The sequence below is a fragment of the Microdochium trichocladiopsis genome, assembly GCF_020744255.1.
Source record: "Microdochium trichocladiopsis strain MPI-CAGE-CH-0230 chromosome Unknown B0I36scaffold_8, whole genome shotgun sequence".
Taxonomy (NCBI): Eukaryota; Fungi; Ascomycota; class Sordariomycetes; order Xylariales; family Microdochiaceae; genus Microdochium; species Microdochium trichocladiopsis.
The window spans coordinates 1,468,878-1,496,067 of record NW_025763551.1 but is presented as its reverse complement, the minus strand read 5'-3'; the positions used below and the strand labels follow the sequence as shown (position 1 = coordinate 1,496,067).

The window sequence follows — 27,190 nt, the reverse complement described above, 5'->3', positions numbered from 1 at the left end:
CTGGCGTTTTTGGCGCAACAAAAGAAGTTCTACACGTATGTGGATGGGTAATTTTTTGTCATGGAGAATGTTTTCAAGTTGGAATCACATATACCACCACAGATTAGACTCTGAGGGATGAATTGAAAACTCCCGTTTTACAATATGCCAGTCTCGTCTGTTTTCAGCACACCCAAACGTGTGCGATGTACGTGTCAACCACGAGTTTCTACCAAAATCGAGCTGTAGACTCCCAATGCAATCTTCAGCGCCTACAAGGGACTTCCAGCGGCCGGGGACAGTCCGACGGGCGCTAGTGTTCCATCACCAAAGCACTGGGAAATAATCCCAGTGCTTGGTTGGTGGAAGAAAGCCCTGCTCTGTGCCTGGGGGATCGTGAGCCCCGGGCCCAGGCCGTGTCCAGCACGGTTTGATGTCCTGGCCTGGTCTGGTCTCGTCTCCTGGCGGCGCCTGCATACTGCGTAGGGCTGCATACGACTGGGGGGGGGGGCTGCTTTTGGCTTGGCTTTAGCTCAGGAATCCTTGCTGATATTGGATCTTTGCGGCTGGTCGAACCTGGAGGATGGGAAGGGGGGGGGGGGCGGTTTCCTCCCGGACGGTGAAAAGAGGAGCAGCGAATGGCTGGTCGCTGGCAAGGGGGTGGTGTGGGCGGGAGTGGGTGATGACCATTTCCGGGCAATGTTAGTAGTACGGTACATGCACCAGCGGCAGGAGAAGAAGACAGATTCTGGGGGCCAAAACGGGCAGCTGGGCCTGACCCTTCTACCTTGCTGCTGCTGCTTCTCCTGCAGGACGAGAGAAGGGGAAGGGGAGGAGGGGGAGGGGAGGGGTGTTCCCGGCCACGAGAGCGAGGAGTAGTAAGAGAGACCTGGTCACCGTCTTTATTTAGGCACCTCCATACATACATGTAGGTGGTGGCTCCTTGAGAACACAGCACAAACAAGGCGGCCCCCACATGCGCACGCTCCTTTAACCCAGGGTTCTTGAAGTCTGCGCCTATGGCGGGAGAGTTGCCGGTGTAGAAGGATCCCGGGGCGTGGGTAAAGGACGTGAAGAAGATGCAGCTGCAAGGAAGAGCATGAGCAAGGGTCACCGGGCTGGGAAAAAGTCACATGCCCTAATCAACGTCGAAAACCCTGGCACATGGCTTCTTTTCTGGTAAAATCTAGCGAGGCGAGATCCATGTGGCCTTGTGGGTGGGTGTGTGTTCCTGCTGCGACTATCATGCCTCCGGGACAAAGCGAGACCACCAAAGACATGGGGATCGTGGAACAGGTCCGAAACCCCAGATTTGGACATGAACGACGCGGCCTAAGCGAGTGGCCTAGTCTGACTGACGGCCCCATGATTGGGCTCATCGACTGTGACGGCGTAAACATTCATCCCGTGGGTTGCTGGTCATGGCCAATGCCACTCAAGTGCGCTTTTCACCGACCACCGAGGTCATTCAGCCGGGCAGAGAGAGGCAGGAACTCTGTGCGGAAACTTCCGCTTGCCTTTGCGATGACGAGGCCTGTTAGACGAATCGGCCCGAGGCTCCTATCGACAACTATAGCCCCTGGAATAAGACTCTGTGACTTGGATCGCGAGTGGTTCCCCATGGGTCTCCTAGGCCGGGCAAGACCGGACGGCCCCAGAGCATTTCTGGGGGTGGGATAGCCCTAACAGTACTTGGGTTTGGCCAGAGCAGGGTGTGACAACCAGAATCTGGACAAACACTTGGAATGAATTGCCCAAAATGGCAACAAGAGGGGCCAAGAGGCTTGACCAGCCGAGAACACGTATCAAGGACCAAAGGGTCGGCTCCGAACCCCGCCGTCAGCATCGTGCTTGCTCCGGAACCTGCTTGGGTGGAAATTGATGATTGGATAGCATGGGCTGCCGGCCCTGTCACCACGTCAGCATGGTGGACTTATCTCGAGTGGCTTCGGTTGGCCTGTGCCGCAGAGTAAGTGGTCGTGGCTCGTATGGGCAGTCACTGCAGCCAGAGAGGGCGCCTTTGATGAGAGTCTCAAAAGAAAGAGCAATACGTCGAGTTGCAACAAGGCACGCTCCTATCCTGTGTTGGTGGTGGGTCCGTGTTCCAAATTTACAGCCAAAGGCAACATGTTAATAAAAAAAAATTCAGCTCGGGATTTGAAGGCTAGGTTCAAACACGACAAGGAGCCAGGGGTAAACTGGACCCTGCATCACGAGGTTCCGCGCATGATCTATACAGCACGGCCCTGACTCGTAGTCAAAGCCAATTGGGTATATCCACAACCTCCGCGTGACAACGAACACAGCGCTGCTAGCTTGAGTGCAACACTAGACCAACTGGATTGCTTGCGGACGTCATAGTTTTTTGCCTGTTTCTAGTGGAGAATAGAAAGTGCCCGGAACTCATAAACATTCAATGTTGTCGGCGAGTCCGTGGCACCACGTACCAGCTGGGACTGAAATCAAAGTAACTACACATCCAGAGTGCAAGACTGGGATTAATAATCCATATCTCTGTCACAGGACTTCAATTTCGTGAAAATTTTGCCCCAGCCCAGATAATCAAAATAAGGTGGGTATGCGAGGACTTACGGGTTGTCTCGCTTTTAGGCGGTGTCTTATGTCAGGTCGGCGCGGTAAACAAGGGATGGTCCACGCAGGCGAGGGCGAGCTCGAATGACTTTAGGCTTCCCTGCGCGCCACAATTGGTCGTTCCCTGTAGTCCAAAGACCATTTCACACAAAGGATACTGCCATCAGAGCGTGGTTGAGATTCCACCGTGAACCGAGAATCCTGATGGAGGCTCCATGTTCTCTCGTGGTCCCGGCTGGCGCGATGTTCGACTCTGCCGCACTTGCACGTGCAAGAGAAGCGCGCTAGGGCGAGACTGGAATGAGGGCAGCCCCAAAACGTGGTTTCCGTGGACACCACCAGGCACGGAAGTAATCAATGGCTGCTCGCCCTTTGTCTAACCCGCCGTGAGTCAAGGAGCAACATTCCGCAGGCCATGCTCACAATCATGTGGTCAGATGTGGTTGGACCTGGTATGCTCGAAGGACTGGGCCGAGGGATGTATCCCAGGCTTGGCAAGACAATCACACTCTTTGTTGATTGATCGAGGGGAGTACCGTACCGGGTCAGGCTGGAGGCCGTTACGACGACACTTGACCTGTTGCCTCTGGCTGGAGACAATGTCCTTCTTCACTGCTTGTAGAAATGTCCGTTGCCTCTTCTAACATGGCACGAGATTGCTGACCAGGACAAACAACGCAACTTGAGTCCTCCCGCGTCACGCCGCCATGCTACAACACGTCATTGCCATTGCCGGCATCGTGATCAGCCTGGCCGCCGCGGATGAGCCGCTCCTGCAGGCCGCAGACGCTGAAGACTACAACAACGGCAAGTACGGCGAGCGGCCGACGCAGTCGTTCTTGTCTTCAGACCTGCTGGCGCCGCGGGTCCTCGTCAACTCGTGGAACCAGAGCCTCTGCAGCCCAGAGTCACATCTCTTCGTCACCCTCTCCCTCGCTAAGGGCCACCGCGCGCCTGCCATCCTCTCTGCCAAAGACCTCAGCCTCGTCTGGACCGATCCGCAGTGGATCGGCGGCGAGGACGTGCGGCCTCAGCAGTACAACGGTTCGACGTACCTGACTTTTACCGCCAACCCGCACAACGAGAGCTTCATCGGCGGCTACGGTGTTCTCCTGGACGATCACTATGATGTCTTTTCTCTGGTCCAGCCCGACGGGCTGGCGGGCGGTGCAGATGCACACGAATTCAAAGTCACCGACGATGGAACCGTGCTCATGACCCAAAAGCATCAGATTGTGACGGATTGCTCAGCAGCGGGCGGTCCCGCGGAGGGGTGCGAGCTTATGGAGGGCGGGTTCCAGGAGGTGAACCTGGCGACGGGCAAGCAGAAATTCACTTGGCTCGCGACAGAGCATGTTGCCTTTACCGAGCCGTGCCGGCCGTATGGCGGTGGGACCCAGGGGTTTGGCCGTGGTTGGGACTTTTTCCACATCAATGCAGTGTCAAAGACGAAGACCGGCGACTATATCGTCAACGCCCGCCACCTGTGTGCTCTCATGCTGGTCAACGGGACGTCGGGAGAGCCCATCTGGCAGTTGGGCGGCAAGTCCAACACGTTTCGCGACCTGAGCGGCGGCCGCGCAACCGAGTTCTTTGGCCAGCATGATGCGCGCTTCGCCAACGAGGACGAGACGGAGATCATCATGTTCGACAACCATCTAATCGGCAATGAGAAACAGGTTCAGGTACACAGCCCCGGCTGTACAGAAGACTGCAGCAGGGTCCGCAGGATCCGTCTCAACTATGAGGAGATGACTGCCGAGCTGGTATACGAGTGGTACCACCCCCTCAGTGTGCAGGCGCGCGCCAAGGGAGGATCTCAGCTCTTGTCTGGAGGCGGTGCCCTAGTTTCGTGGGGCGTGGTACCGAGCATTACCGAGTTCCTGCATGACGGCCAGCTATGCATGGATATCCAGTTCGGCCCTTGGTCGAACAGTGTCTCCGGGAAAGACGGTCTCTATAGAGCTTACAAATTCGACTACAAAGCCACGCCGGCATGGGATCCATCCATCGCTGTCGTGTCCGACAAGATCTATGTTTCGTGGAACGGGGCAACCGAGGTTGACACCTGGGTCCTGGTATGTACCACCGCTGAGCCTCGTAGATCTTCTTGCTGAACTGCTGTTGACATTGGGAGGACCCGCTAGTTCGGAGGAATGACGGAAGCCCAGATGACGGAAATGGCGATTTTCCCCAAGCGTGGCTTCGAAACTGAGTACACCAACGACAATAGCCTACCGCTCTTTGTCAGGGTCGAGGCCAGAGATGTCCATGGCAATACGCTGCGATCTACCAGGACGGTCATAACGACACCAATCATCCGTTCATTGCGGAGGCACTGAGTAATGGGCTGTTCCCAGCCGAAAACCTCCCCAAGAGTCCAGCGGCGCTGATCATGGTGCCATTATGGCCAGGAGGGCGGCTGGAAAGCAATTCAAATGTTGTTACAGTGGTCCTTCTTGGACTACAAAACATCATTACTTAGGAGCTCGCCAATCGCCGCCAGATAACGACGTGCTGGGGGCCATTGTGAGACCTCGAAGACCACGCTCCGACGACTTCGCAACGCACCGGGACAAGCTATTCGACGCTTCTATGAACATGCTTGTGCCCCAGACAGTCTGCTCAGAACTTCGTAAGACATGGTCGTCGCTCACGAGCTAGCCAAGAGCTGCGGGGTTTTCCTTTGACTGATCCCTGGTGCGATGGTGTGCTGGAATTACCGCGGTTCGTCAGGCTTGAACACAGGGCCGCTAAAGAACGAACGTTGACTCGGGAATACTGTTCTAGATTCTTGCTGAAGTATAGTCAGAGCATACCGGATGGTGTCAGGCGCTTCTGGCCAGGAAATCGGAAATAAAGCACTTCGGGGAAATGGTGTAAGCAATAACGCTTGACGGACTGGCAGTGCCATCCGCCACGTCCTGGCCACATAGTAGAGGGTAGTGATGAAGCGGGCTGTGGAAAAACACCAAGTGGCAGACGAAATGGCCTATGCAAACTTCCAAGTGAAGTTCGTTCCGCGGATTGTTATCGTCGTGCGGATCAATGGATTACGCCTCGGGTGCCCAGCTGGGCATGAACAAAAATTTGGGATAGCCTTGGAGTTGTCTGCTCAGAGGCCCATTTTGCGCGGCAATTTGAAACAAGTATAGTAATCTCTGAAGAACCTGTAGGTGCCTCGAATTTTCTGATTGAGTATATATTGTGATATTAAGAAGCCATGGTTTTGGCACAGTTCGCCATGGAGAGCGGTGTTATTATCACGAGCGTGGTGAAAGATGGGAGTGGAGCTTGGAGGTTGTGAAGATGCACGTTGCGTCACTGGTGGGGACGAGAGCTGTGTGACCAAAGGCCGAGGGGCTGCTTCGAGTGCCTTGGCTCACACCTGCATCAATCAGGACCGCCGCAGCCAACGCCCAGTCTCCCGGCATCCAGCAGGTCGCCAATCGCGCCGCAGAAAGCACGCGACGAGGACCAGAGGGTCTCGATGCGCTGACCCCGGCTGCGGCGAGGATGCGGACATTTCGAGCCTTGCAGCCCGTGGTGGGTTGCCCGTCAGCAGCAGCAGCAGCAGCAGCAGCAGCAGCAGCACCGCACCGACTGCTTGCGTCCCGAGTACGATGCCTACACGCCTCTCAGCAGCAGCGATGCTTCTCCCGGAGCCCCAGGCGGCCCCAACAGTGGGAATGGCCGGAGGACCACCCGAACCACCCGAATAACCGCGATCGCAAACCCTCGGACCGCACGGGCACAGGCAGCAGCAGCAGCGGCAGCGGTGGCGGCGGCCGGGACGAGAACAGAACGTACTGGTACTACTACGACAGCCTGGCCGGCAGCCGCGGCGGCAAAGGTCGCGTGCGGCTGGACCCGTATGAGGAACTGCGGCGCGCGAAGCCGCTCACGACGACGAGCCGCATCGGCCGCGTCGCGCGGGCGCCGAGCTCCAAGGCGATCGCTGTGCTCGCGGTGGCGGGAGCCTTTGCGTTCTACTTTGCCAACATGCAGACGGTGCCCGTGTCCGGGCGGCGGCGGTTCAACTGCTTCAGCCAGGAGTCGGTGGAGAAGGTCGCCGACGAGCAGGTCAAGCGCATCATATACGACGTTGAGCGGCAGGGGGGCAGGTTCCTAGGCGACTGGGACTGGCGCGTGCAGATGGTCAAGAGGGTGATGAAGAGGCTGATTCCAGTGTCTGGCATGGAGGATGCCAATTGGGAGATCAGAGTGATTGATGATCCTGGTAAGTATATGATTGCCTTGCTCATGTTTTCTATATGTACATTGCCCTACCATTCTTCTGAGAGACGGTATCAAATGGAGACCCTGGACTAATGATTGCGTTTTCTCAAGGCACTGCAAATGCCTTTGTACTCCCTGGAGGCAAGGTGTTTGTGCACAGTGGCCTACTACCGATCGCGAGGAACGAAGATGGCCTGGCGGCGGTCCTGGGCCACGAGATCGCACACAACCTCGCAGAACACGTTGCGGAGCGCATGTCGGGCCAGATTGGAACCAACATCCTGCTGGGCTCGGTGATCCTGCTGACCGGCGGATTCGCCCTCATCGGTGGCTACTGGCTGGGCAACTCGATCCTGGACCTGCTGTTTGGCCGGCCTATGGGACGCAGACAGGAGACAGAGGCGGACTACATTGGCCTTATGATGATGTCGGAGGCTTGCTACGATCCACGGCAAGCTCTTGCGTTTTGGAAGCGGATGGAAAGGCAGCAACAGCTCGAGCCGCCCGAGTGGCTCAGCACACACCCATCGGTCAGTGTACCCAAGCAAGTTTTGTTCCCTTGATGCGACAGAGTCACTGACAAACCATGACGCAGAACCACAATCGGATCCAAAAGATTTCCGAGTGGATGCCGCAAGCCCTGGAGAAGATGGAGAAGAGCGACTGTCAAGGAACATCGGCATTCGCCGACCTGTTCAAGAGAGCGTTGGAACGGGGAGTGATTATACAATAGATGGTTGCACAAAATGTCAGTCAGACTTCAGCCAAGCTCGTTGCCCTCCAGAGAATCTGCTGCATGTACAAATACGACCAGCAAGCATTTACACACCACACGTGTCGCGCTTGACGAGCACATGAAGAATCGAATGCTCCCTTTGTCTATGCGGAGCAAGCAAGCGACCCCAGGCACGCCGGCCGGGGCAGAGACGGCCTCGGCCGTGCCATCCACGTTGCCCTAGCCAATCCGGGCTCTGGGATTCGAAATGGGCGGTGGAGACTTAACACTGTCGGCGTGGGACCTGCCTGGGGGCGAGGCCTGCCATGGGTTGTGCCGAGGTCCGCGCCTCGTTCTCCAGGCCGCTGGTTGCGGGTCCCTCCCGCCCAGCCTGGGGAAGGAGCGTCACTGGCCTTGCCCAGGCGCCTGCCCCATGTCATCCGCCGCCAGCGGTACATTACTGGCGACAGCACCGCTCGTGATCTTGTCTCTCTCGTGCCCGCTTCGCCCCGTCTCCCTCCAGATCACGCACATTCGACCACCTCCGCATCTTTGCGCACCGCTGTACGTGTAGAACCACGCGGCCTTGTCCTCGCAAATGCCTGCATAGGACCGTTACCCCAGCGGACCTGCCCGCCCCCCGACACCGCACCTCACAAGCCATGAGACACAAGCGACACGAACCCAAGCTGACCACGAGCAAGACAGTCTGCCATTCCCGCCTCTCGGCTTCTTTGATTTCGCAAATCCACACAGATAAACCAGCCAGCAACCATGTCCAAGACTTTCACTCTCAAGGAGGTTGGCGAGCACAAGGACGGCGACAGCCTGTGGCTCGCTGTGGACAACGGCGTGTACGACATTTCAAGTAAGCCCAGCCCCTCGTCGCCTGTTTCTTCCAGCGCTCCTCGTCCAAGAAAACTGGCGCACATCGGTGTGCGCCGCCACCGCCGAACGCGACCCGCTCGCAGAGGCATCCCGCCATACCAGCCAGCTGGCTCTTGCCCACTTGCGAATTGTCTTCATGCCGGCCCCAGCGCCGCGGTTCTCGGCATGTCATCGTGCTAACCACAACTTTCGGGAGCAGACTTCCTCGACGAGCACCCTGGCGGCGCCAAGATCCTCAAGCGCATGGCCGGCAAGGACGCGTCCAAGCAGTTCTGGAAGTACCACGGCAAGACGGTGCTCGACAAGTACGGCGACAAGCTCAAGATCGGCACGCTCGCCGAGTCGGCCAAGCTGTAGAGAGACGCAGACAGACATCTCGGGAACGGACGAACGTACGGCGGGGGAGATAGAAGGTTTTGAAGACACGAGACAATGCTTATATTATACATATACCGAACGCGTGCAGACACGCGCATTTACATGTGGCTATAGCAACTACAATGACCATATACGCATACACACTCATACATCTATGCGCAGGGGTTTCTGTGATGATAACTGAGCCTAAAGGCGATAATGCTGGAAATGCAAACCCTTTTATCTCATATTCAGCGGTGTGCCTTGTCGAGATTCAAGACAACAAGACATTCATTCGTCTGTATTGAGCTCGCAACAAGTTAGGCTGACATTGCTAGCACATATTCGAATGCCTATGCAACACGAGCTTGCCCTTCGCACTCTGGAACACCAGCTCAATTGCGGATCCTCAACCTCAAGCCTTGACTCCCCGGGGGCAGCTTGGGTGTAACACAGTCTGCATGCATGGTAATATCCCGGCGTGTGGTCTCGAACAGCTCAAGCGTAGGCCCGCCCTGGCCATTCTCGCCCTTGTCCGGGTCGTACAGACTGTACTTGCGGAAGATCCCGGCAGTGAAGCTCTGCAGTTCCTGATAGGCCAGGTTGATGCCGATGCACTGGCGAGTGCCCTTGGAGAAGGAGAACAGGTACTTGTCCAGCTTCTTGTTCTCAATATACCGCTCGGGCAAGAAGTCGTTGGGCCGGTAGTAGATGGATGGGTGGCGGTTGACCAGAGGTGCCGTCATGCCGATGCCGTATCCTCGCGGGATGACATATGTCGTCCCCGAGTCTGGGTTGGTATAAACGAGATCCTCGTCTGGCGCCATCCGATCCTGCCGATGCGTGGCGCCGGGGTACAGGCGGATGGCCTCTTGGATAATGGCATTGAGCAGGGTCAAGCTCTCGAGCTTGGACGCTGCAGGGAGATCGTCTGGGTTGGGCATGACCGTCTCGAGCTCCGCCTTGAGGCGGCGGAGCAGCTCTCTGTCCGCCAGCACATGGTACATGATGCAAGCCAGAGTTGATGCCGTGGTGTCGGAGCCAGCGATGACCATGATCAAGGCTTCCTCGCCGAGGCGTTTGGTCTGCTTTTCCGATTCGGGAATGTCACTTGTCAAGATTTCGTGGAAGATTGTGCGGCCTTCTGGAAGATCCTTGGCACCACGCAAGGCATCAATCTGCGCGTGGATGTCCAGCGCGTACTCTATGAAGACAGCGACACGGGGGATAAGGCGTATCATCAAGGCGGGAGGCATCTTCTGCAACAGCTTGCTGAGCAAGAGGGTATGGGTGCTGAGGTGCGAAATTGGCTGTGGCCCGACAACGTCAAAGAATGGCTTGTTGCAGTCCTCCATGTCGAGATACTTGGGCCCTCCTTGACCGAAGGCGTACGCCTGGATGATATCCTTGGTGGCTGCGCGGAGAGGGTCGTTGAAGCCAACTGGTTCTCCCTGGCGCGCCCAGCCGTCCATCCGGCCAAACAGGTTGGTCAAGGTGTCATTGATGATGGGCTCTAGGCGGCGCACGTTCGCCTGGGAGAATAATGGATTCAACACCGCGCGACGCCGCCTGTGCATATCATGATCTTTTGTGCCGAGGATGGAGCCGGGATTCTGCGCCATTCCTAGTACCGTGGCGTAGCGTTCACGGCGGACCCTGGGCGACTGCGAGTAGAGCTGCTCGATGAAGGCAGGATCATTGACGTGGACAACATCTGGTCTGATGCGCACAATGGGGCCATATCTCCGGTGCATATCCTCGACCACCCAAATGTAGTGCCCTCCCCCGTTCGCGAACAGATCGTGATAGGCATTGTACAAGGACGTGAGGGCTGGAGTTCACCATGGTCAGTACCAGCTATGGTTAAAGTCGTTGGCCTCGGGTCTGCAACGACTCACCAGCAATCTTGGGGCCAGGTATTCCAGCGAGCGGGCTGAGGTAGAGTCTGTAGAATGAGAGCCCAAGGACATAGGTGCCGAATATTGTTGCCAGGCCGGGCAAGGAAGTGAGCCAGCCAAGATCCAGGGTGGTGAGCGCTGCAGACATCTTGGACGTTGCGGCAGGGCAGCGAGGATGTGTTGACGAGTGCTGGTCACAACGACCTGGGCTTCGGACTCGCACAAGATATGGCAGGCCCTTGGGTATGCCCTCTCCTTTTTATACATGAGCTACCTAGTTGCGAAGGGTCGGCCTGGCACTGGACGCGATAAGTCCCGTGTGCCGCCACCTTCTCTCCAACAAGCGAAGCTTGTGCAACGCCCATGCATTCAGTTACTGCTGACGTCGGGATGGCGCTAACCAGGTATCGCGGAGCCAACCCCTCATATGTGGCGGGCTTAGGTCCCCGACCGCAGTCTCTAGCCGCCAATCGTCTCTCACGACATGACGGCTTCAGCATCCAAATCAGCCCACGGCGGACACTTTGACAGGGGAGCGCGCCGCGGCCATGTAAGCTAAGCCTGGGCTCGTCGAGAGTGAGGATTGATAGGTCTCTTCTGGGCATCTGCAACTGAGCTGCATCTCAGCACTTTGCCAATGTCTTTATGCCCTTGGATTGGTTTCGGGCGGCGCCACGTATGACCGTGGAAGTTGCGAAGGAGAGAGTTACCGAGCTCGATATGTTTGGACGCCGGCGCCAGGATGGCCCCAATGGCGCGAACCTGCCGTGGCCCTTTTCGTCCGTGGATGGCACTTCCAGGCAAGCCGCCCTCTAGAACGAAAGTCGGCTGCCTCAATCCGAGCTTTGGGGCAGTTCGATTGTAGTTGAAGGCCGGCAATCGACCCAGAAGCTTGGTGGCTAACTGTCTTGGGGTCTATTGCGGCAGCTTCCTGGGAACGTCGTCGGTAAAAGGGTCCCCGGCCAGCCGATGCCAACCAAGAGTTCGATTCATCTGGCGAGGCCCGAGGGCAGGTCACATGGAAAATCGTGATAGGGTCCACCACGGTCTTGGGGGGCCATTTCGACCTTTGCTGGATATGTTGGCCATCCATCCAGCTGGTTCCGCCTCTGTGAGATATACAAAATCAATTGTGCATTCGCAGTGGAAGCACAGCGGAGAGTCTGGAAGAGGGCGACTTCTCTTTGTGCTTGCAGAAAGACCGCATGGAGATACTGTGCTCATATAGGCCCTGGGGAAGGAACCGTCGGCCATGTGGCAGCCTTGTTGTGCAGACTTGAAGGTAAGACGAGTCATGTGGTTTGCGTGCGGTAGGCATAAGTCGGGGCTTGTTTGTGTCCCGGCAATCGAGAAACATAGCGTGCTTACGCGTAGTCAAGTCGCCATGGGACGCCTGCGAGCAAGTCTAGTGCAAAGCCAACATGGAAGTCCAGACAATCTCGGTTGCTTAGCAGAAGCGCCTCTGATTGGTCTACCTATCCGGTATCGGTTGAGGTTTTCGCCATCTTGCAAGTAGCTCTTCCTCCGATCTGACGTTTCTCTCTTAGACCATAGACATCTGGTACTATGCCAGCAACATGCGTGCCACTGCGGCTTTGCCTGTTCCTGTGGCAGGTCGAAAACCGCCGACACACTATCCAACACGACCAGTCCAGATGTGCTCGGCACAGACGCAAACCCGCTCGAACACGCCCAGCCTAGATTCCGCTGCATCGAAACTGACAGGTATTTACATATCTCCACCAAGATAACGTGCACCGTGGCTTGCTTGCGAAATTCGGCACGCAAGTGGCATGGCGGAATCTAACGGCGCGATATTCGAGTTTGAACGCCATCAGCTGCATGTGTTCGCATCACCTGCAGCAGCGGAAGCTTCGGTAAAGATGGCTGACGAGGCATGCGAGTGATGCACACTGACCTGGCCACTTCTGTCCTACTCCCCGGGTACGTCTACGGAGCCGTGAATAAAGATGACGAAGCAACATGCTCCCTCTTCTTCCCACAGAACTGCAGGCCGTCCGCGTCATGTGCTGCTTGTCCCGGAGGCACTCAGCTTGGTGGACGAAGGCAAACGGGCAAGCATGGATGACCATCATCAAGACGGCTTACAATCTGCTACCCACATGCGACACCAGACTTGCGAGATTGGGCGCCTGTTGCATGTGTTCGTGGCATGGAAGACCTTGAGAAAGCCAAAATCCGAGGTTCCAACACTTGGGCCAAGCAGCCAATCACGATGCTGGCAGATTCTGGCTGGGTCATCCACGTTCGGATAGGTGCGCGGGCTCTTGTCCATCGGAATAAAGTCGAGCTCTTCGTTGGCAGACTCGATATGGTCGACGTCTGGCCACTAGGCGAGATCTATTGCGAAGCTTCTTGTCACAACGGAGCTGTTTCGCACCTCTCTGGGCAAGCCGACGGCACTAGTCAGCTTCCAGGCAGTGGCTTGCGGCCAGGGTCGCCCAATCGTCGTCATCGTCATCGCGCATCACCCACCAGAACGACGAAAACCACCAATTAGCAACAGCCAGCGGCAGACCACCACCACGCTCCCGCGGCACCCACGGCAGGCCACTTATCAGCCACTTATCGCCAACGACCCCAGGCCCAGCACTCCCCAGCTTTCTTGGAGGCGGCAGCACCGCATCCCATCCTCGCGGCGCGGTCCTCCTGTGGTCGTCGGTGTAGAAACGGAGCGACACCAGCACAGCTTAGGTCGTATCGGAGCGCGAGGCGGCACTGTGCTTTAGCCTCGACGACAGCTCCACAACGGAAGCACCCCCCAATTTCCAACCTCATTCCTCTGATCCCGGGCGATATCGTTATGAGCGAGAAGGGGCCCTGGCCACTGCCGACGCGTCTATTCAGGACAAGCAATTCTTTCTTTGTCCTTAATTTTGCGATGCATTGCCGTTTCATCGCTGGGCGAGCTCAGTGCGTGCAAACATGGAGGTATCGCGGACCACGTCTCTTCGTTGAGCGACTATTACCAGCGTACCTTGTAGACAGGAAGAGCAGAGGTGGGTCTTACCCATCGATAACACCTAGGCAAGCCCGGCTGACCTGGATGCGGCTCGTCCGGCCAAATCACGGCGTGCATGAAGTGGTTCTCTGCTGTAAATGACCCGATGGGGACCTACAATGACCGCTCCTCGCCCTGCACGACTCCTGGCAAAGAAAGGTCGTGAGCAAATAGACAAGACTGCGATTCTCGCTCTCCAATCAAGACGAAGAGATCAGCGCAAGACGAGGCCAGGCTAGCCAAGTCGCTGCCTGCGCCCAAGCCTCCCAGGGACGACAAATCCCGCGCTTCGCTTGGCAGGGCAGACCACAAGGACGACGTGCAGCAACACGTAAGTGCCTCACGGGCAGAATATGGCGCAAGGTTGAAACGCTCCGAGAGCAAGTAGCCACAGCCAGAACAGCTCTTGTCCTGGCAGGATAAACCACGCGGCAGAGCCGGCAGTTTTGCGACAGGACCATGACTGGCGGGCCAGGACCCAACGTAGAGGTACCCGTGGACGTCGGTCCTTTCACTTCGGTGCAGCACGACGTCGTGCACACTGAAGTGCCAGTCTGCTGCGGCCATCGACAGCAACAGTAGCACCAGCAGAGGCAAGCAGCAGCAGCAACAGCAGCAATAACAACAGTAGCACCCCCACCCAAGCAACCCAGCAACAGCAACCGCAGCGGCAATAAAAGACTGGAGAAGAGAGCACGGTCGTCCAGGAGCGAGACCAAAAGTGCCGCAAATGGCGAGCAGCCCTGCCAATTTCGCTGGCCTGCATGCAGATGGCTATCGCATCACCCTGGCCCCCGCTAATAGGACGGGCTCCGCTGTTGTTGCACCACGGCCTGGGCGACCCTTGGTGCAGTTTCTTCCCCCCCAGGGGGATTGGCGGAGCGCTCAGGACGGGCGCCCCACTGACTGCCCAGGTGGGCTTGCAGGAGGCGGATGTACCTGCGTACCATGGCCTTTCGTCATGGGGCCGCCGCCCGGCCCTGGGCCAACCTTGCAAGCGCAACGCGCGCCCGCCGATAGCTTTCGAGCTGCAGCTGGAGGTGCCGAGTATTAGCTCGACTGGGCCGTGCCTGGCACTGTACGGAGCCCGCTGCGTCGTCCACGGGGTTGCTGCGATCGGCGGAGCGAAAAAAACATTCCAAGCCGCGCTCGGTCGCTGGGATGGGCAAGTACCATACACTCGAGGGCTCGGCGGGCCCCCAAGTTTGCGCCCGGTGGTACGTACCTGGTGTCCAAGAGACGCGCCTGCTCTGATTCGCAAGATGAGAGCAGTCACTGGTGGTCTTGGCTGCGCAAAGCTGTGTTCTGCAGATGACCAGAGGCTGCCCAACAACAACTCCGCCGACGTCCAGTCCCTTATGCTGCCCTGCCCTGCGAAGCGTCCCTTATCACCCCGTGGCGATCTGCCTGGACGACAATGATGGCCGTTCATGGATGGCCCTGGCCATCGTCTCGAGCACAGTGCCCGCAGCAGCTGGTGCTTGCTTGGCTCCGGATCCGCCTCGCGCGCTCCACAGGTTCGCCGCGAAGGGTGGTGTTGGTGGTGTCTTCCATGTCGCCAGCGCGGCGCCCCGGTGGGAGCGAGTCCCGGCCAGCCCACCCGGGGGGGCCTGCAAAATCGCGCAGAGAAAACAACGCCCGCCCCATCGCCCGCAGGAGCCAAGCCTTTGTTTCCTTCTCCACACCTGCTCGTCCTTTTTCCACATAGCATCTCCCCGTCACGCTCATCCCAATCCTCTCTTCCTTTTCCTCCCCAACTCGCCTGACTCTGAGCATCGTCCCGATTGCGCCTGTCCACCTCGCCAGCCCAGTCCAAGTCTGTTCCAGAGCCCGGTGCTGTTCGCTCCTCTCTCTCACAACCTCAAGTCAATCCACCCGACGCATCTCCTTCCGACGCCGTCGTCATCACCTGTAGGTCTCTTACCCGCCCGCCCGCGCTCCTCGCTGCATTCGTCTCCCCCGGCCGCCACAATCCGAGACATCAACAAGAGGGCAAGGCACACCCGTATTACATGCATCCTTTGCGACCTAGAATCAGTCAATTGGATTCCTAGTATCACGGGTTGTCGACTTGGTACCTCTGGCTGTCAGCTATCGTGCTGTTTGCGGTGGTTTCATTTGGGCGTCCTTGGCATCAATTGTTGTTGAGGATTGTCTCTTATGGCACGCGATCCACGCGACCCTTCACCTCGGTCCCGACGGTTTATATCCTTGAGTAATGCAACCGGGCCGCCCATTCATACCTATACACGGCAAGGTGCTTCATAGCACGAGGCGCTGTTTCTGCAGGACCTCTGGGGCATTCGCTAACCACCCGCATCTACAGATAATCAAAATGGCCGCCATTGACACCACCGTCGCCGCCCTTGCCAAGCGCAACTGGGCCGAGGACAACAAGGGTCCCACCGCCGTCTTCGTCATGGTCGGTCTCGTTGCCGTCGGCCTTTTGGGTCTCTGGCTCACCAAGGCCTTTGGCAAGAGAAAGGCTGCCAGAGCCGCCGCTGCCTCGCGCGTATAAGCAGCTTGCCCTCTGTCGCTCAATTGATACCAACTCGTCTTTCCTCCACCATTATACCCGCTCCCATAAATGGCCCGTCCTCGAACGACAATTGCTCGACTCGACACGTCCGCTGCGACCTCCGGCCCCAAATAGTGTCGCCTATTTTCAAGCATCATAGCACGGCCTCCTCCCTGCTCCCATCTGCGTGGAGGCACCTGGCTCAAGGCTGCGACACAATACCTCTCGCGTGCGCCCGGTCCACTCGCTCGTGGTCAAGGGAGATTACATTTTCGTCTGCCAGCATCACCGAGATGCTCGTGGCTGGATTTGCTCCCCTGAGGTGTTGCTAGCAGAGGTTGGACGACTACATACAGCAAAGAATTACTGTAATCTTCCCCTAATTTCAATCAGTTTCCAACCTCTGTGAACATCTGCGTGTGCCTTTTTGTCCGTGGTCAATCCTGGCACCATGTGCGTTGCCTGCGGTCTTATTAGATCAAGTGCGCCAGTGCAGTGCTATCCTGTCTATTCTTCTGCCAGAAGGCGTGCCCGGGGCCCTGCGAATCTTGTTGATTGTCGTCCTATCTACTATCTGCTCGTCTCGAGCAGACTGTTGAACCCGCCCAGTGTCAGAAACAGGACTGGCTAGTGGCGCTCAGTACAGCTCCATCTTCTCCAGATGTATTAATCCGTTGGCAGGCTGTAGAGTCACGGTTCTGTTATTAGTGCATAATCATTTGAGAAGATACCCTTGACATGGTTGTTGGTTTCACTCACCGGAGAAAACTGCCGCAGCCGAACCCCAGCACTCCTAAACACCTCGGCCGTCTCGGTGTCCATGCTGTAGCCCTGGTTGTACACCACCTCGCCGATGCCGACCTGGACAATCTTGATGCTGCACGTGAGGCAGGGGCAGGTGTTGCAGTACAGCACGCTGCCCTCCCTGATCCTCTCGCGCCCGGCCTCGAGCAGGGCGTTCTCCTCGGCGTGCAGGCACAGGCACGTCCCCAGCGCGACGCCGCTCGCCGAGTCGCCCGAGTTGCAGCGCGGGCACCCGCCGTCGCCGCAGTTGCGCAGGTGCCGGGGCGTGCCGTTGTAGCCCGTGCTGATGACGGTGCGCTTCGTCCCGTCGACCAGCACGCAGCCCACGGCGCGCTTCATGCAGTTGCACCGCTGCGCGGCGAGCGAGGCGAGCTGCATAAAGTACGAGTCCCACGAGGGCCGGAGCCGGTCCTGGTTGGTCAGGTCGAGCTTGCCCAGGGTCGCGTAGAGGTGCGCGAGGTCCGACGACGTGTTGAGCAGGCGGATCGCGGCGCGCGAGACGAGCGGCAGCACGCCGTTTACCGGGTCGTAGAGGTGTGCGTCGGATTCGGAGACGAATGTCTCCAGGGAGGTGCTGCTGTCTTCGTTGTCACCGCTGGGCTGGGGAGATGGAGACTGAGATACGGATTGGTGGTGATGATTATACGAGGCTTGCTGCTGCTGCCGCCGCTGCTTATACCGCTGCCAGCGGACTGTGAGGGGTGCGTCGACGCTGAGAAGGATGAAGAAGGGTCGCCTGCTGAGGGCATCGAGGACGGCTTCGTTGTGGATGTCCGTCGTCACCCAGCGCGACCGCCAGTGCTTGGTGACGTGGTCGAGCAGGCTTGCGACGGTGGCGAAGCTGTGCTGTTGTTGATAACTTTGCCCCCGGCCGAGCTTGCTGACGGCGTCTGGTGTTTGTGTGCCGTGCTGCTGTGGCATTGCAGAGTCCGTAGTTCCGGAAGAGATACCATTCTTGTGGACCGCTGTCTCATCCTCGAGACGAAGTTTCTTGAAGCCGTGGTGGTCTATCAGGTACTGGGCCACAGTGGACTTGCCGGCACATTTTGCTACGACAATGTCAGAATGCCTGAACCAGCTGAAACGGAGGATGGGGGCGTCTTTGGACTTACAGCCGCAAATGCCGATGAGCATGGTGAAGGTGCTGGCGACTCAGTGTATCGAATGAGACAATGGGTGAGGAAGCGGTCTGGACAGACGCAAGACTTGGGTTGATCACAGTTGCAGTCCCACAAGAAGCAGGTGCAAAGGCAATGATTGATTGATTGATTGCTGGATGGATTTTCTTGACTCCCGTTAGCAGAGGCCTTGCAAGCCTCGGTCTTGAAGAAGTGACGTGCTGCTCCGCTGATGAAAAGACGGTCGACATTCCTTTGGCGTCCAGGGGTCCCTTCTCAAGTTGTTTCGCCCCCACCACCTGAAAATGCGCAAGGGGCGCAGTTGGGCGCGCGTGGAGGACGCGTTGCCGACCGTTGATTCGCTAGCACGCCGGGGTCGTTGCTTCCTCCACACTTGTGGCTGCAACCACTTTCTTGCTTAAACAAACTGCCTTTTTGGGACGGTTTGCCAGAGGCGTCTTACTTGGTTGTCCCAACCTCAGCAGCGTCTTGGTCATCAACGAAATCTCGTGCCAAGGACTCGAGCGATGGTCTACACGGATGTTTGTCAAATTGACTTGGTGCTCATTATTGTTTTCGAGTCATCGTATTGTGACTACAAATTTGAGTGAGTTCCTTTGCGCTTATGATACTGAAATACGACCGATTCTAGGTCTCCCCTCGTCCAACTCGACAGTTGTTTCATCCACCTTCAGGCTCTCCCGAAGCTGGATGCACGAATATGGGCACTAAGAAGATATTTTATAAACCTCAAGAACAACGCCGTCACTAACGGCCGCGAAATACTCAAGTCACCGGTAACATACTTGTGACTGGCCAGTAGACGCTGCCAAGCCACCCATTATGGCAACTCATATGAATAATCTGAAAGCAGCGGCAGCGAGGCAGTCAGCTATCGAGAGAACCACTCTCTGATGTCCACGCATGTCGGCAAGGCTGCACGAGGCTGCTGCAACATTAGCAAAAGGCGAACCGTTGGGAAATGGCCGCGAAAGATCTGATGGGTAAGGTCTCCATTAGGCAGAAACCCTTGGCATGGAGCTTGCAAGCATGGCAGGTCATGAGAACCATCGTGACGGTTTCTGTTTCTGGCGGCTGTGAAGGCTGTGGAAACTATTCCGCCGGATGCCTCGGCATTGCTGCCTGGAACATTGCCACAACTTTGCCCTACTCTTGGCGTTGCGCTGGCTGTCATGGATGTACGTGTGCCTACAAGCACATAGTTCTTGTGCCGAACCTAGTGAGGCTGCATAGCGTGGACGAAGAATGCCTCAAAGGTGCAAGGCAAGTCTAGTGTCCGTGCGTGACACTGGATGGGGAGAACATCCACGGATCATATGGCCTGCACAGCACCTGCTGAGAGGCTAGCATGTAAGTGAACGCGCACATGACGCTGTCAGTGCGAGGAAGCTTGCTTTGCGGAACTGCACATCGATTCCTCGTGATGACATTAAGCATGCAGACGATTTGAGATCCTGCAGCAAAGGAGAAGATGCTGTGTCCATGGGAATTGAACCGACACATTCTGCCACAGACGCAACTGCTGGCTTTGAGACGGCTCCGCTATCCGGTTGGATCAAGTGGAAGAAGTACTGTAAACGGAGGGTCGTGAGTGGTTGCACGTTTCGTTGAGCTTCGTGCCGCAGACGGCAGCCTTGGCGGCAGCAAACACGGTGACTGACGGCCGCTGTCGAGCAGACGAACGGCGGCGAAAGAAACTGCCACTCCCAGCATCTGCCAAGCTTGAGGAACAACAATCGACCAGGCACCATGCTGTTCTTGCTGTCCAGGACACCAACGAACTGCACAGTCCTACACGGCCCTGGTCGCCAGCGAGCACATTATGAGCGCACAAACGTGACAATGATAGTCCAGCATGATGGCAGCAGCGTGTGCTGCCGCCGTTGATGCCTCGCCAGCCAGCCGGCCAGCAGAAACCGAATACGGGAGCATGTGCCAGTTAAATGAAGTGAAGGGTGGTTTTCGTCCATGAGATTGACTCGAGAATGCCCATCAAAGTTATCGATATTTACAAGCTGCTGCCGTCTCACGAACACGCCACACTGACCTAAATCCTTGTATCGTGTGAAGACTCACGGACACGAAGGACGATACAGCGATCACGAGACAAGGCTGCATCGACCGTAACGGTCAACCAGGCCCTGCAGGACCGGGCAACCATCACGAGCGCTGCGGCCCATACGTCGAGGCGACCACAAGCGAGGTGGTGGGCGAGTCACAAGCTCCCGCCTGAACCGAGCCGGAGTGACGCACACAATGAGCTACTCACAGGACAACATTCACGGGGGCGGCCACCTTCCGTGGGCAGACCAGGCAGAGAGCATGAACCCCCTGCTCGCCGGTGGGCTCGAGGAGGATGCCTACATGGCAATGCTACTATCAGACGAGCCCGCACCAGCGTACGACGAGGACCACCAACAAGGACAAGGCGGCCACCGGTTCACGTGGACATCGTCAGATCTACCATGGACAACACAGCGCCTCACGACCACAGCACAAGGACCCGTGCTGAGCGAATCGGGAACGAGCCAGGCAACCGACAGCTCCGCTGCCGTCCTGAGCCCAGTGGCAATCGACCCGGCGCTCTCGTCGTGGTCGAATCACACAACGGCAGGCAGTCGTGGCCCTACGAGCTGTGATGGCAGCAGCAGCAGCAGCCACGAGGGCAGCCACGAGAAACAGAATGCTGGATGTGAGTCACCGTTAACCCCCCTCCAGAGCGACTTGGCTTGCCTGCGGATGGCTCGGCGGCTTCTATTGCCACATGGAGAGAGAGGATGCCCCTGAACAGGCAGGCCCCCATCGCCATGGAATGGTTGCAGTCATACCGATGGGGGGCGGGCAGGCAGGCAGGCTAGGCTGCAGGGACCGGGAGAGATCAAGATCCGAGGCTGACGGGTTGCTCGATATATAAAGCAGTGCATAAGCCGGCCGATGGCGTCGGGGCTGACCCTGATGATGATGGAAGCGAATGGAGCTACGCAGTGCAAGTCTGGCCTGCCAAAAGTTGTAAGTGCACACACCTTGCCGGATCCCGCAGCGCCCGTCCGTCCCCTTGTCGCTGCCTGAAGTGGAGGTTTTGGAGTCGTTGCCTGTGGGCCGCGTGTGGCGTGGCGAAGAAGCGTGGCTGAGCTCGCTGAGTCACCCGCTGGCGGCCTCTGGCTCAGCTCGCCGCTCGCACTCATTCATGACCCACGCGCCGCTGCTTCCAGCTGAACTGAGCTGCGGCCGGCAGGCGTCGTCATAATTAACTGGCTGGCCGAGGCCCGTACCTTGCATTCGCATTCGTCCCCGGGCCTCGCACTCATAGCCTTACAACATCTCCGACCCACTAACACCTCGACGCGGACTTTGTAGGTGACCTCCGCCTCGCACAGCACTCGGCCCGTGTCGACGAAACCCTCCGCTACAAGAACATCGAGTTCTCCCTCCGCCTCGCGCGTGCCCCCCAGGGCGGCATCGAAACTCTCTGCCGCCTCTACACCCTCGCCCCGCGCCTTCGCGATCACAATCGCGCCCGCCTCGACTTCCTCTTCACCTTCAGTCCCAACAGACCCTGGAACCGCGCTCTTCCAGACTACCAGCACAAGATGACCGTCGTCAGTCACTATCAGGCTAAGGGCCTGCTGCAACCCGGCGGCCTATACTCAAGCTCCAACAACCCCATCACAAACCACCACAATGCCTCGAGTACTCTCTCCGCGACCCCCAGGCGGCATGCGAGCGATGTAGGACTCACTGCGAGCCACAACGACCTTGCAAGTGGTCGCTTCTCGCCTCTTCACAACATGCACGAGCTCGAGGCCTTCAACAACGACGAGCCGACACTACTCGACCCTTCATCTCCGTCGCCCTCGCTGCCCTTTCTCGGCCCGCCCACTCCCGAGGATACCTTGACGACACTTCCTGGCATGCGGAAGTCCCGGACAGGCTCGAGCGGCTCCCCTGTCCCGCCCCGCATGAAGCCTATTCCTAAGCCGGACCGTGAGGTTATGAAGACACGGGACGGCAAGTATCGCTGCACGGCTGCTGGCTGCACGGAGGAGGTCAAGGAGTTCTCGCGCAAGTGTGAATGGAGCAAGCACATGGACAAGCACGACCGCCCTTACAAATGCCCAGCCGAGGGCTGCGAGAAACTCCCCGGCTTCACCTATTCTGGGGGCCTGCTGCGTCACGAGCGCGAAGTTCACGGCAAACATGGCGGACCCAAGAACCCTCTCAACTGTCCTCATGTTAACTGCAAGAGACACGACGGCAAGGGATTCTCCCGCCTGGAAAACCTCAACGAGCATCTCCGCCGCGTCCACACCAGCAGCCCGCTTGCACCTCTCGGCGCCGACACCGAGGCAGTTGTCCATGACGACCGCGATGATAGTGTCAGCGTGGCCAGCAGTGACAAGGGAAGTCGCAAGCGCAAGGCGCCGGCGGATGAAGACGTCCACACGGAGAACAAGCGCCTGCGACTGGAGTTGCAAAACTACCAGAAGCGAGTTCAGCAGCTCGAGGAGAAGCAGCAAGCGCTGGAACGGGAAATTTCGGCTCGCAATTCCATGTCTGTCGCCATGATGGAAGAAATCCGCCAGCTCCGCGATCGTTCGCAAGCTCAGGCTCAAGCCCAGGCGCAGACGCCTCATATGTCTTCCTTTGAGGCAGGTCGCCTCTCTGGTGGCAGCCTACTCGGGGATGACGGCGACGATACTCTCCTTGGAGTGCAGCATTTGTAACGATTCTGTTTCCGACCATGACAAGTGCGGGGAATGCTGCTCTCTCAGTACATGCAACACGACGGGGAATGTCCTTTTTGCCTTTCTTCATTTACGACACATTAAACGGGCGTTTCATGGGACACTTTTCACTATTGCTTTCAACATTTACGCCCAATACCCCACTCGCATCTATTCATCCTATTTCCACATTTTCGGGCGACATTCTAGATTGGGAGCGAACTGGCATCATGTCTTGACACTTCTTTGCTTTTTTCTTTAAGTTCGGCGTTGCGGATGGGGATTGAAGAAACGACCTTTACATAAGATCATGTACGGCTGGGCGAGCTCAGCACAATATTAATCTGAAGACAGACAGAACAGGTTGGCAGAGGGAGATTATGAGTTCTAGATTATGTGATTCGCAGATTATGGGTGAAGAAGAATGTTGCAGGCCGGCACGCAGCAAATTGTCAAAACTTGAATTGCTTGTTGCATCATGGCCGTCGATAGCTAAATTGAACAGTCGATGAGGGACATACCCACACAGAGAATTACGAACACACATACAAACGTCTATTTGTTCCCGTGAAAGTCTGAAGTGCACACTTTGACTGTCAGATTCCCGGCGTTGAGGCAATCCAGTTACTAACTACTACTACAACTCCCTTCAAGGACAGCCAGCAGCCAAGCAAAACAACAAGCCCCTCTAGACCGTCTCCATTTCACACACTCCACCCGGAGGCATCATCGTAAAAGCCCCCGAAGCACAACATGGTCGCTCGTGGTGAGCGCCGGCCGGGCCTCCCAAAGCCAAGCCAAGCCAAGCCAAGCCTGTTCGAAATCCCCATGGCTGCGTTCGTGCGTGCGTGCCTGAATGTACCTACACTGCGGAGTATACCCTTCCCGTAGGGCGGTGGGTAGCCAATCAGCACCGGCTGCGGCACGTAGCGCTGGCTGGAAAGGGCAATTCCAGGCCCCCAGGCGCCGCGGGGGGGGGGGGGGCGGCGGGTCCCCTTCAGTCACATACATGCTGGCTCCACTTCGGCGACCTTTGCTTTGGCCGTTCTGCTTTCTCCTGTGCTCGAGGTGCTGCTCAGCACTGGAGCAGGGAGAGGAAAGAGAGAGCTGTCTCTATTCCTTTGTAGATTTCTAACCTAATCACAAGAAAAAGTGGTGCGTAGTGAAGGAATCTTTGACTGTTTGATTGTGTTCTGATTGTGTGTTTTTTTTGGTTGTTCTTGTTTTATGCTCGAGAACAACACAAGAAGACGGATTGCTACCACAGAAAGAACTATTTCCCAGCGCCAGAGACTCAGTCGAACGCCGACCAACAAACGCCAAATGATGAAGCCAATTTCGCCCTTGCGGATTCGGAGGCATTGAAAATTTCCCCGAAAAAGAAAAAAAAACTAGTCATACAGAGATGCACTGTGAAAGCCATTGTGGGACAATTTCTTTCCAAAAAGCACAGCTCAAAGCATGACCGCTTCTTCGTCACCCCCGCCGTCAAGCTCATCGCCTTCGTCCCAGTCGACATCATCGGCCATGGCTTCCGCCTGCCTCTGTACTTCGGCGAGGCCACTGAGCTCGGCAATGTACTCCTTGTCGTCCAGTGCCCGCTTGACAAAACTCCACCCGTCGTTCCTGTATGCGGAGAGGATCGGCTTGCTACAGGCGCTGCAACACGGGTAGGAGTGGCCCTTGACGTTGATGTTCTGAAATCTTCCGAGAAACCCACGGATCTGGTGCGGTACGATGCCGAGTGCCTGCTCATCACCAGGGTTTAGACCGGCACCATCTGCGCCTGTCGTAGCTGGAGCAGGGGCATGAGGGCCGTCTGGATGCTGCAGGAGGCTGGTAAGAAGCTCGACGAGCAAGGCTGAGGCAATCGCGGCAATCCCAGGTCGTGTTACTGTGCACTGCTGGTCGAGTGTGAGGTCTTTTTGGGACTAATAAAATCGAGTTAGTATTGGTTCAAGTTAGTCCGGTGGCCATATTGTACTCACGTCTCCTGGAGCCACAACGTCGTTGCAGAAGTAGCAGCCAAGCGTGTCGTCACTCCCATCCTTGGGCTCCGCCCCGTGCCTCATGACCACGTACGTGTCGAAGCCCAATGCAGCGTTCATGACAATCTTGCCCGCCGCCTTGCCCATAATTGTTGGCAGCCACCTCGACTCTCTGCTGTCCATGAGCAAGAAGATGGCGTCGTGCTCTTCGATGAGCTTCTGGAGGTGCTGGAAGTCGGCCTCGGTCTTGTCGGTCACGGCGTGACCCAGCATCGGCACTGAGAGCACATGGCCCTCACTCTCCACGCCAGGGTAGATCTCTTTCAGTACCTCGGCGGCTCGTTTCGCTTTCGGTGCGCCTCCGTTGAGGCAGTCGTTGAATGTGAATAGTGGTTGCCGCACGGGGTTCGAGAAGGATACGGCCCCGTAGTCAATAAATGTGATCTTCCGCACTCCCCACCCCATTAGGTTCCGCGACACATAGCTGCCCAGGGTCCCTGCACCCAGCAAGAGACATTTTGTGTTCTTGATCACGTCGAGGTCCAGATTCGGGGATATCCTCCACTTCATGAGTTTGAGGTTGAGATCAACCGACTGGTCAGCCAGCCGCGCAGGGTCCATGGACTCGGCCAAGCTGACAGACCTCGCCATCAGCTTTCCAGCAGCATTCCGTTCCCAGCCTGTGACCTTGGGCATTTCGTTTGTCTCAAAGTCTGACACGGAATCCATCGAAAGGGGCAATATAATGCTGCGCGCCTCGTGCCTGCGTGACTGGATGTCTCTGTAGCACATGATCTGAACCTTGGACAGGTGGAACCGCTGCCTGATCAAAACCAGCAGGTTTCGTAGCGGCCAAGCAGGGTGCTCTTCGTATGACGACGGGTCGACGAAGCACACGAACTGGTCCTCTGCCGGGACTTCATTGAAAAAGCCAGACTCAAAGTCGCGCAGGGACGCAACCTCCCATGTGTAGCCTATATCCTCTGTGGGTGTATCGATCGACGACCGCCGGACCTCGGGCTCGGTGTTGCGCACCTTCTTGGCCAGGAAGAAGCCGTGCTCCCTGTTGTCGACCGTGTACCGCCACGTCCCCACACGGTCTACCAGAGCCGTGCTCTCGCTCGGGTTGAGTCGGAGGATGTCGCTCGTGCGTTTCCATTGAGGATCCGAGTGCAGCGTCGGAAAGCCAAACCAGTACGTCATGCGATATTTCTTGAGGTCGGCATACGAGAGGATAATGTAGTGAGAGAGAAGCGAGGGGACCGAGTAGATGGTGCCGTCCTTGATTGCATCCCAGATCTGCCACATCACTGTGTCAGTGCCCTAAAGTCTAGACCGACGTCGCGATTTGTTATACGCACTTGCCGGGCCGCATTCTGGATCATCTCGGTCTTGTCGACCTGCTTGAAGGCATCGAGCGTGTTTGTGTTGCGGATGACGCCCTCGGCGCGGACGGCGTTGTGCGGAACACTGCGCAAGGCGAGAGACAGTCAGTCAGTCAGTCAGTCGGTCACGTCCGCCTCCTCCCATGCGGCCTAGTCTAAGTACAGTTCTGGCTGGACTTACTGGTTGCTCGAGAGGGCGCTGGCGAGGACCTGCATGCGGACGCTGTCGTCGGGAGTAGAGCCGGGGCGGGGCTCGTAGACGCCGAGGACGGGCCTGGCCGAGTCGCTGAGCTTGTCATGGTCGAGCTTGAGAGCGAAGAGGGCCGAGTAGAAGGGCAGCTCGATCTCGGAGGCGAAGGGCGCAAACTTGAGGGCGGCCATGGTAGGCAGGCAGGCGCAGTGTGCTGGCCGAGCTCTCTGGCTGGAAGTGTGAATGCGGGGTTGTCGGTTGCGATGATGTCAGGCCTTGCTTGACAAGGCGGCAGGTTGCGAAACGCTGCGCCCTGGCGGCGCGACTCTGGGGGCGTAGGGTAGTCGTGTGGGAAAATGTAGTGGTGTGTTTCCTGGAGCTGTGGGAAGAGAGGCTGAGGGACTGGCCGTGTAGTAGTAGCGGGAGCGGCTGGCTCTGCTGGTGCTGGATGCGTAATGAATGTCTCGCTGTGCCGTTGATCAGGCACGGGGAGCAGCTGAGCGCGGGTGGTGCGGGGCAGTCACAGTGTCAGCAGCCAGCAGGCACCCCATGATGCCCGTGGTGGGGCCTACACCCCCTAGGGTAAGCCATCCCGAGGGACGGGACACCCTGCAGCCCTGCCGTGGGAACCTGTGGGGGTGCCTGCCCCATGCAATTAGCAACGCAGGCAGGCTCCGTCATCCACCACCAACCTTAGGCCATAATCATCCCACGGCTACTTCTCATGTGACACGGGCACGCCTGACAATGTG

At 57.4% G+C, this 27,190-nt stretch overlaps 11 protein-coding genes across 11 annotated transcripts; 6 read left to right on the top strand and 5 right to left on the bottom strand.

Annotated features, from left to right (window-relative positions):
* Positions 1-950: 950 nt before the first annotated feature.
* Positions 951-2,028, top strand: B0I36DRAFT_329965 (uncharacterized protein). The gene has a single exon (XM_046154780.1). It carries the CDS (start codon positions 1,144-1,146, stop codon positions 1,657-1,659), a length of 516 nt encoding a protein of 171 aa, XP_046009357.1. The 5' UTR covers positions 951-1,143; the 3' UTR covers positions 1,660-2,028.
* Positions 2,029-3,278: 1,250 nt separating this feature from the next.
* Positions 3,279-4,913, top strand: B0I36DRAFT_248285 (ASST-domain-containing protein; the record flags this gene model as incomplete). Its single annotated transcript, XM_046150372.1, has 2 exons — positions 3,279-4,649; positions 4,719-4,913. The coding sequence occupies 2 exons, from the start codon at positions 3,279-3,281 to the stop codon at positions 4,911-4,913; spliced, it is 1,566 nt and encodes a 521-aa protein (XP_046009356.1).
* A 1,052-nt stretch (positions 4,914-5,965) lies between these two features.
* On the top strand, positions 5,966-7,955 carry B0I36DRAFT_329962 (peptidase family M48-domain-containing protein). Its single transcript, XM_046154779.1, has 3 exons — positions 5,966-6,811; positions 6,922-7,340; positions 7,406-7,955. The coding sequence occupies exons 1-3, from the start codon at positions 6,088-6,090 to the stop codon at positions 7,541-7,543; spliced, it is 1,281 nt and encodes a 426-aa protein (XP_046009355.1). The 5' UTR covers positions 5,966-6,087; the 3' UTR covers positions 7,544-7,955.
* On the top strand, positions 7,956-8,950 carry B0I36DRAFT_329957 (cytochrome b5-like heme/steroid binding domain-containing protein). The gene is made up of 2 exons (XM_046154778.1): positions 7,956-8,393; positions 8,613-8,950. Exons 1-2 carry the CDS (start codon positions 8,300-8,302, stop codon positions 8,768-8,770), a joined length of 252 nt encoding a protein of 83 aa, XP_046009354.1. The 5' UTR covers positions 7,956-8,299; the 3' UTR covers positions 8,771-8,950.
* Positions 8,951-9,165: 215 nt separating this feature from the next.
* On the bottom strand, positions 9,166-10,816 carry B0I36DRAFT_248289 (cytochrome P450; the record flags this gene model as incomplete). The annotated part of the gene is made up of 2 exons (XM_046150373.1): positions 9,166-10,601; positions 10,669-10,816. The coding sequence occupies 2 exons, from the start codon at positions 10,814-10,816 to the stop codon at positions 9,166-9,168; spliced, it is 1,584 nt and encodes a 527-aa protein (XP_046009353.1).
* Positions 10,817-10,994: 178 nt separating this feature from the next.
* On the bottom strand, positions 10,995-12,019 carry B0I36DRAFT_154121 (uncharacterized protein). The gene is made up of 2 exons (XM_046148574.1): positions 11,379-12,019; positions 10,995-11,279 (listed from the first exon to the last, which is right to left on the bottom strand). Exons 1-2 carry the CDS (start codon positions 11,759-11,761, stop codon positions 11,174-11,176), a joined length of 489 nt encoding a protein of 162 aa, XP_046009352.1. The 5' UTR covers positions 11,762-12,019; the 3' UTR covers positions 10,995-11,173.
* Positions 12,020-13,695: 1,676 nt separating this feature from the next.
* B0I36DRAFT_414487 (uncharacterized protein) lies at positions 13,696-14,257 on the bottom strand (the record flags this gene model as incomplete). The annotated part of the gene is made up of 1 exon (XM_046162023.1): positions 13,696-14,257. One exon carries the CDS (start codon positions 14,255-14,257, stop codon positions 13,805-13,807), a length of 453 nt encoding a protein of 150 aa, XP_046009351.1. The 3' UTR covers positions 13,696-13,804.
* Positions 14,258-15,036: 779 nt separating this feature from the next.
* On the top strand, positions 15,037-15,895 carry B0I36DRAFT_154081 (uncharacterized protein). Its single transcript, XM_046148573.1, has one exon. It carries the CDS (start codon positions 15,125-15,127, stop codon positions 15,836-15,838), a length of 714 nt encoding a protein of 237 aa, XP_046009350.1. The 5' UTR covers positions 15,037-15,124; the 3' UTR covers positions 15,839-15,895.
* Positions 15,896-15,908: 13 nt separating this feature from the next.
* B0I36DRAFT_365745 (uncharacterized protein) lies at positions 15,909-16,208 on the top strand (the record flags this gene model as incomplete). The annotated part of the gene is made up of 2 exons (XM_046159189.1): positions 15,909-15,947; positions 16,017-16,208. The coding sequence occupies 2 exons, from the start codon at positions 15,909-15,911 to the stop codon at positions 16,206-16,208; spliced, it is 231 nt and encodes a 76-aa protein (XP_046009349.1).
* Positions 16,209-16,845: 637 nt separating this feature from the next.
* Positions 16,846-18,146, bottom strand: B0I36DRAFT_248871 (cytidine deaminase-like protein; the record flags this gene model as incomplete). Its single annotated transcript, XM_046150419.1, has 4 exons — positions 16,846-16,890; positions 16,968-17,589; positions 17,659-18,061; positions 18,125-18,146. The coding sequence occupies 4 exons, from the start codon at positions 18,144-18,146 to the stop codon at positions 16,846-16,848; spliced, it is 1,092 nt and encodes a 363-aa protein (XP_046009348.1).
* A 5,752-nt stretch (positions 18,147-23,898) lies between these two features.
* B0I36DRAFT_329939 (uncharacterized protein) lies at positions 23,899-26,860 on the bottom strand. The gene is made up of 4 exons (XM_046154777.1): positions 26,430-26,860; positions 26,225-26,333; positions 24,864-26,162; positions 23,899-24,806 (listed from the first exon to the last, which is right to left on the bottom strand). The coding sequence occupies exons 1-4, from the start codon at positions 26,627-26,629 to the stop codon at positions 24,330-24,332; spliced, it is 2,085 nt and encodes a 694-aa protein (XP_046009347.1). The 5' UTR covers positions 26,630-26,860; the 3' UTR covers positions 23,899-24,329.
* Positions 26,861-27,190: the final 330 nt, after the last annotated feature.

What these genes read in the sequence shown, in the direction of transcription:
- B0I36DRAFT_329957 (XM_046154778.1), top strand. Translation starts at nt 8,300, where the DNA reads ATGTCCAAGACTTTCACTCTCAAGGAGGTTGGCGAGCACAAGGACGGC. An exon ending in CGGCGTGTACGACATTTCAA is followed by an intron (nt 8,394 to 8,612) that starts GTAAGCCCAGCC and finishes TTTCGGGAGCAG; the next exon opens with ACTTCCTCGACGAGCACCCT.
- B0I36DRAFT_329939 (XM_046154777.1), bottom strand. Translation starts at nt 26,629, where the DNA reads ATGGCCGCCCTCAAGTTTGCGCCCTTCGCCTCCGAGATCGAGCTGCCC. An exon ending in AGCGCCCTCTCGAGCAACCA is followed by an intron (nt 26,334 to 26,429) that starts GTAAGTCCAGCC and finishes CGCCTTGCGCAG; the next exon opens with TGTTCCGCACAACGCCGTCC. An exon ending in ACGTTGTGGCTCCAGGAGAC is followed by an intron (nt 24,807 to 24,863) that starts GTGAGTACAATA and finishes CGATTTTATTAG; the next exon opens with TCCCAAAAAGACCTCACACT.
- B0I36DRAFT_154121 (XM_046148574.1), bottom strand. Translation starts at nt 11,761, where the DNA reads ATGGATGGCCAACATATCCAGCAAAGGTCGAAATGGCCCCCCAAGACC. An exon ending in GTCCAAACATATCGAGCTCG is followed by an intron (nt 11,280 to 11,378) that starts GTAACTCTCTCC and finishes GATGCAGCTCAG; the next exon opens with TTGCAGATGCCCAGAAGAGA.
- B0I36DRAFT_329962 (XM_046154779.1), top strand. Translation starts at nt 6,088, where the DNA reads ATGCGGACATTTCGAGCCTTGCAGCCCGTGGTGGGTTGCCCGTCAGCA. An exon ending in CAGAGTGATTGATGATCCTG is followed by an intron (nt 6,812 to 6,921) that starts GTAAGTATATGA and finishes CGTTTTCTCAAG; the next exon opens with GCACTGCAAATGCCTTTGTA. An exon ending in GGCTCAGCACACACCCATCG is followed by an intron (nt 7,341 to 7,405) that starts GTCAGTGTACCC and finishes ACCATGACGCAG; the next exon opens with AACCACAATCGGATCCAAAA.
- B0I36DRAFT_329965 (XM_046154780.1), top strand. Translation starts at nt 1,144, where the DNA reads ATGGCTTCTTTTCTGGTAAAATCTAGCGAGGCGAGATCCATGTGGCCT.
- B0I36DRAFT_154081 (XM_046148573.1), top strand. Translation starts at nt 15,125, where the DNA reads ATGGCCCTGGCCATCGTCTCGAGCACAGTGCCCGCAGCAGCTGGTGCT.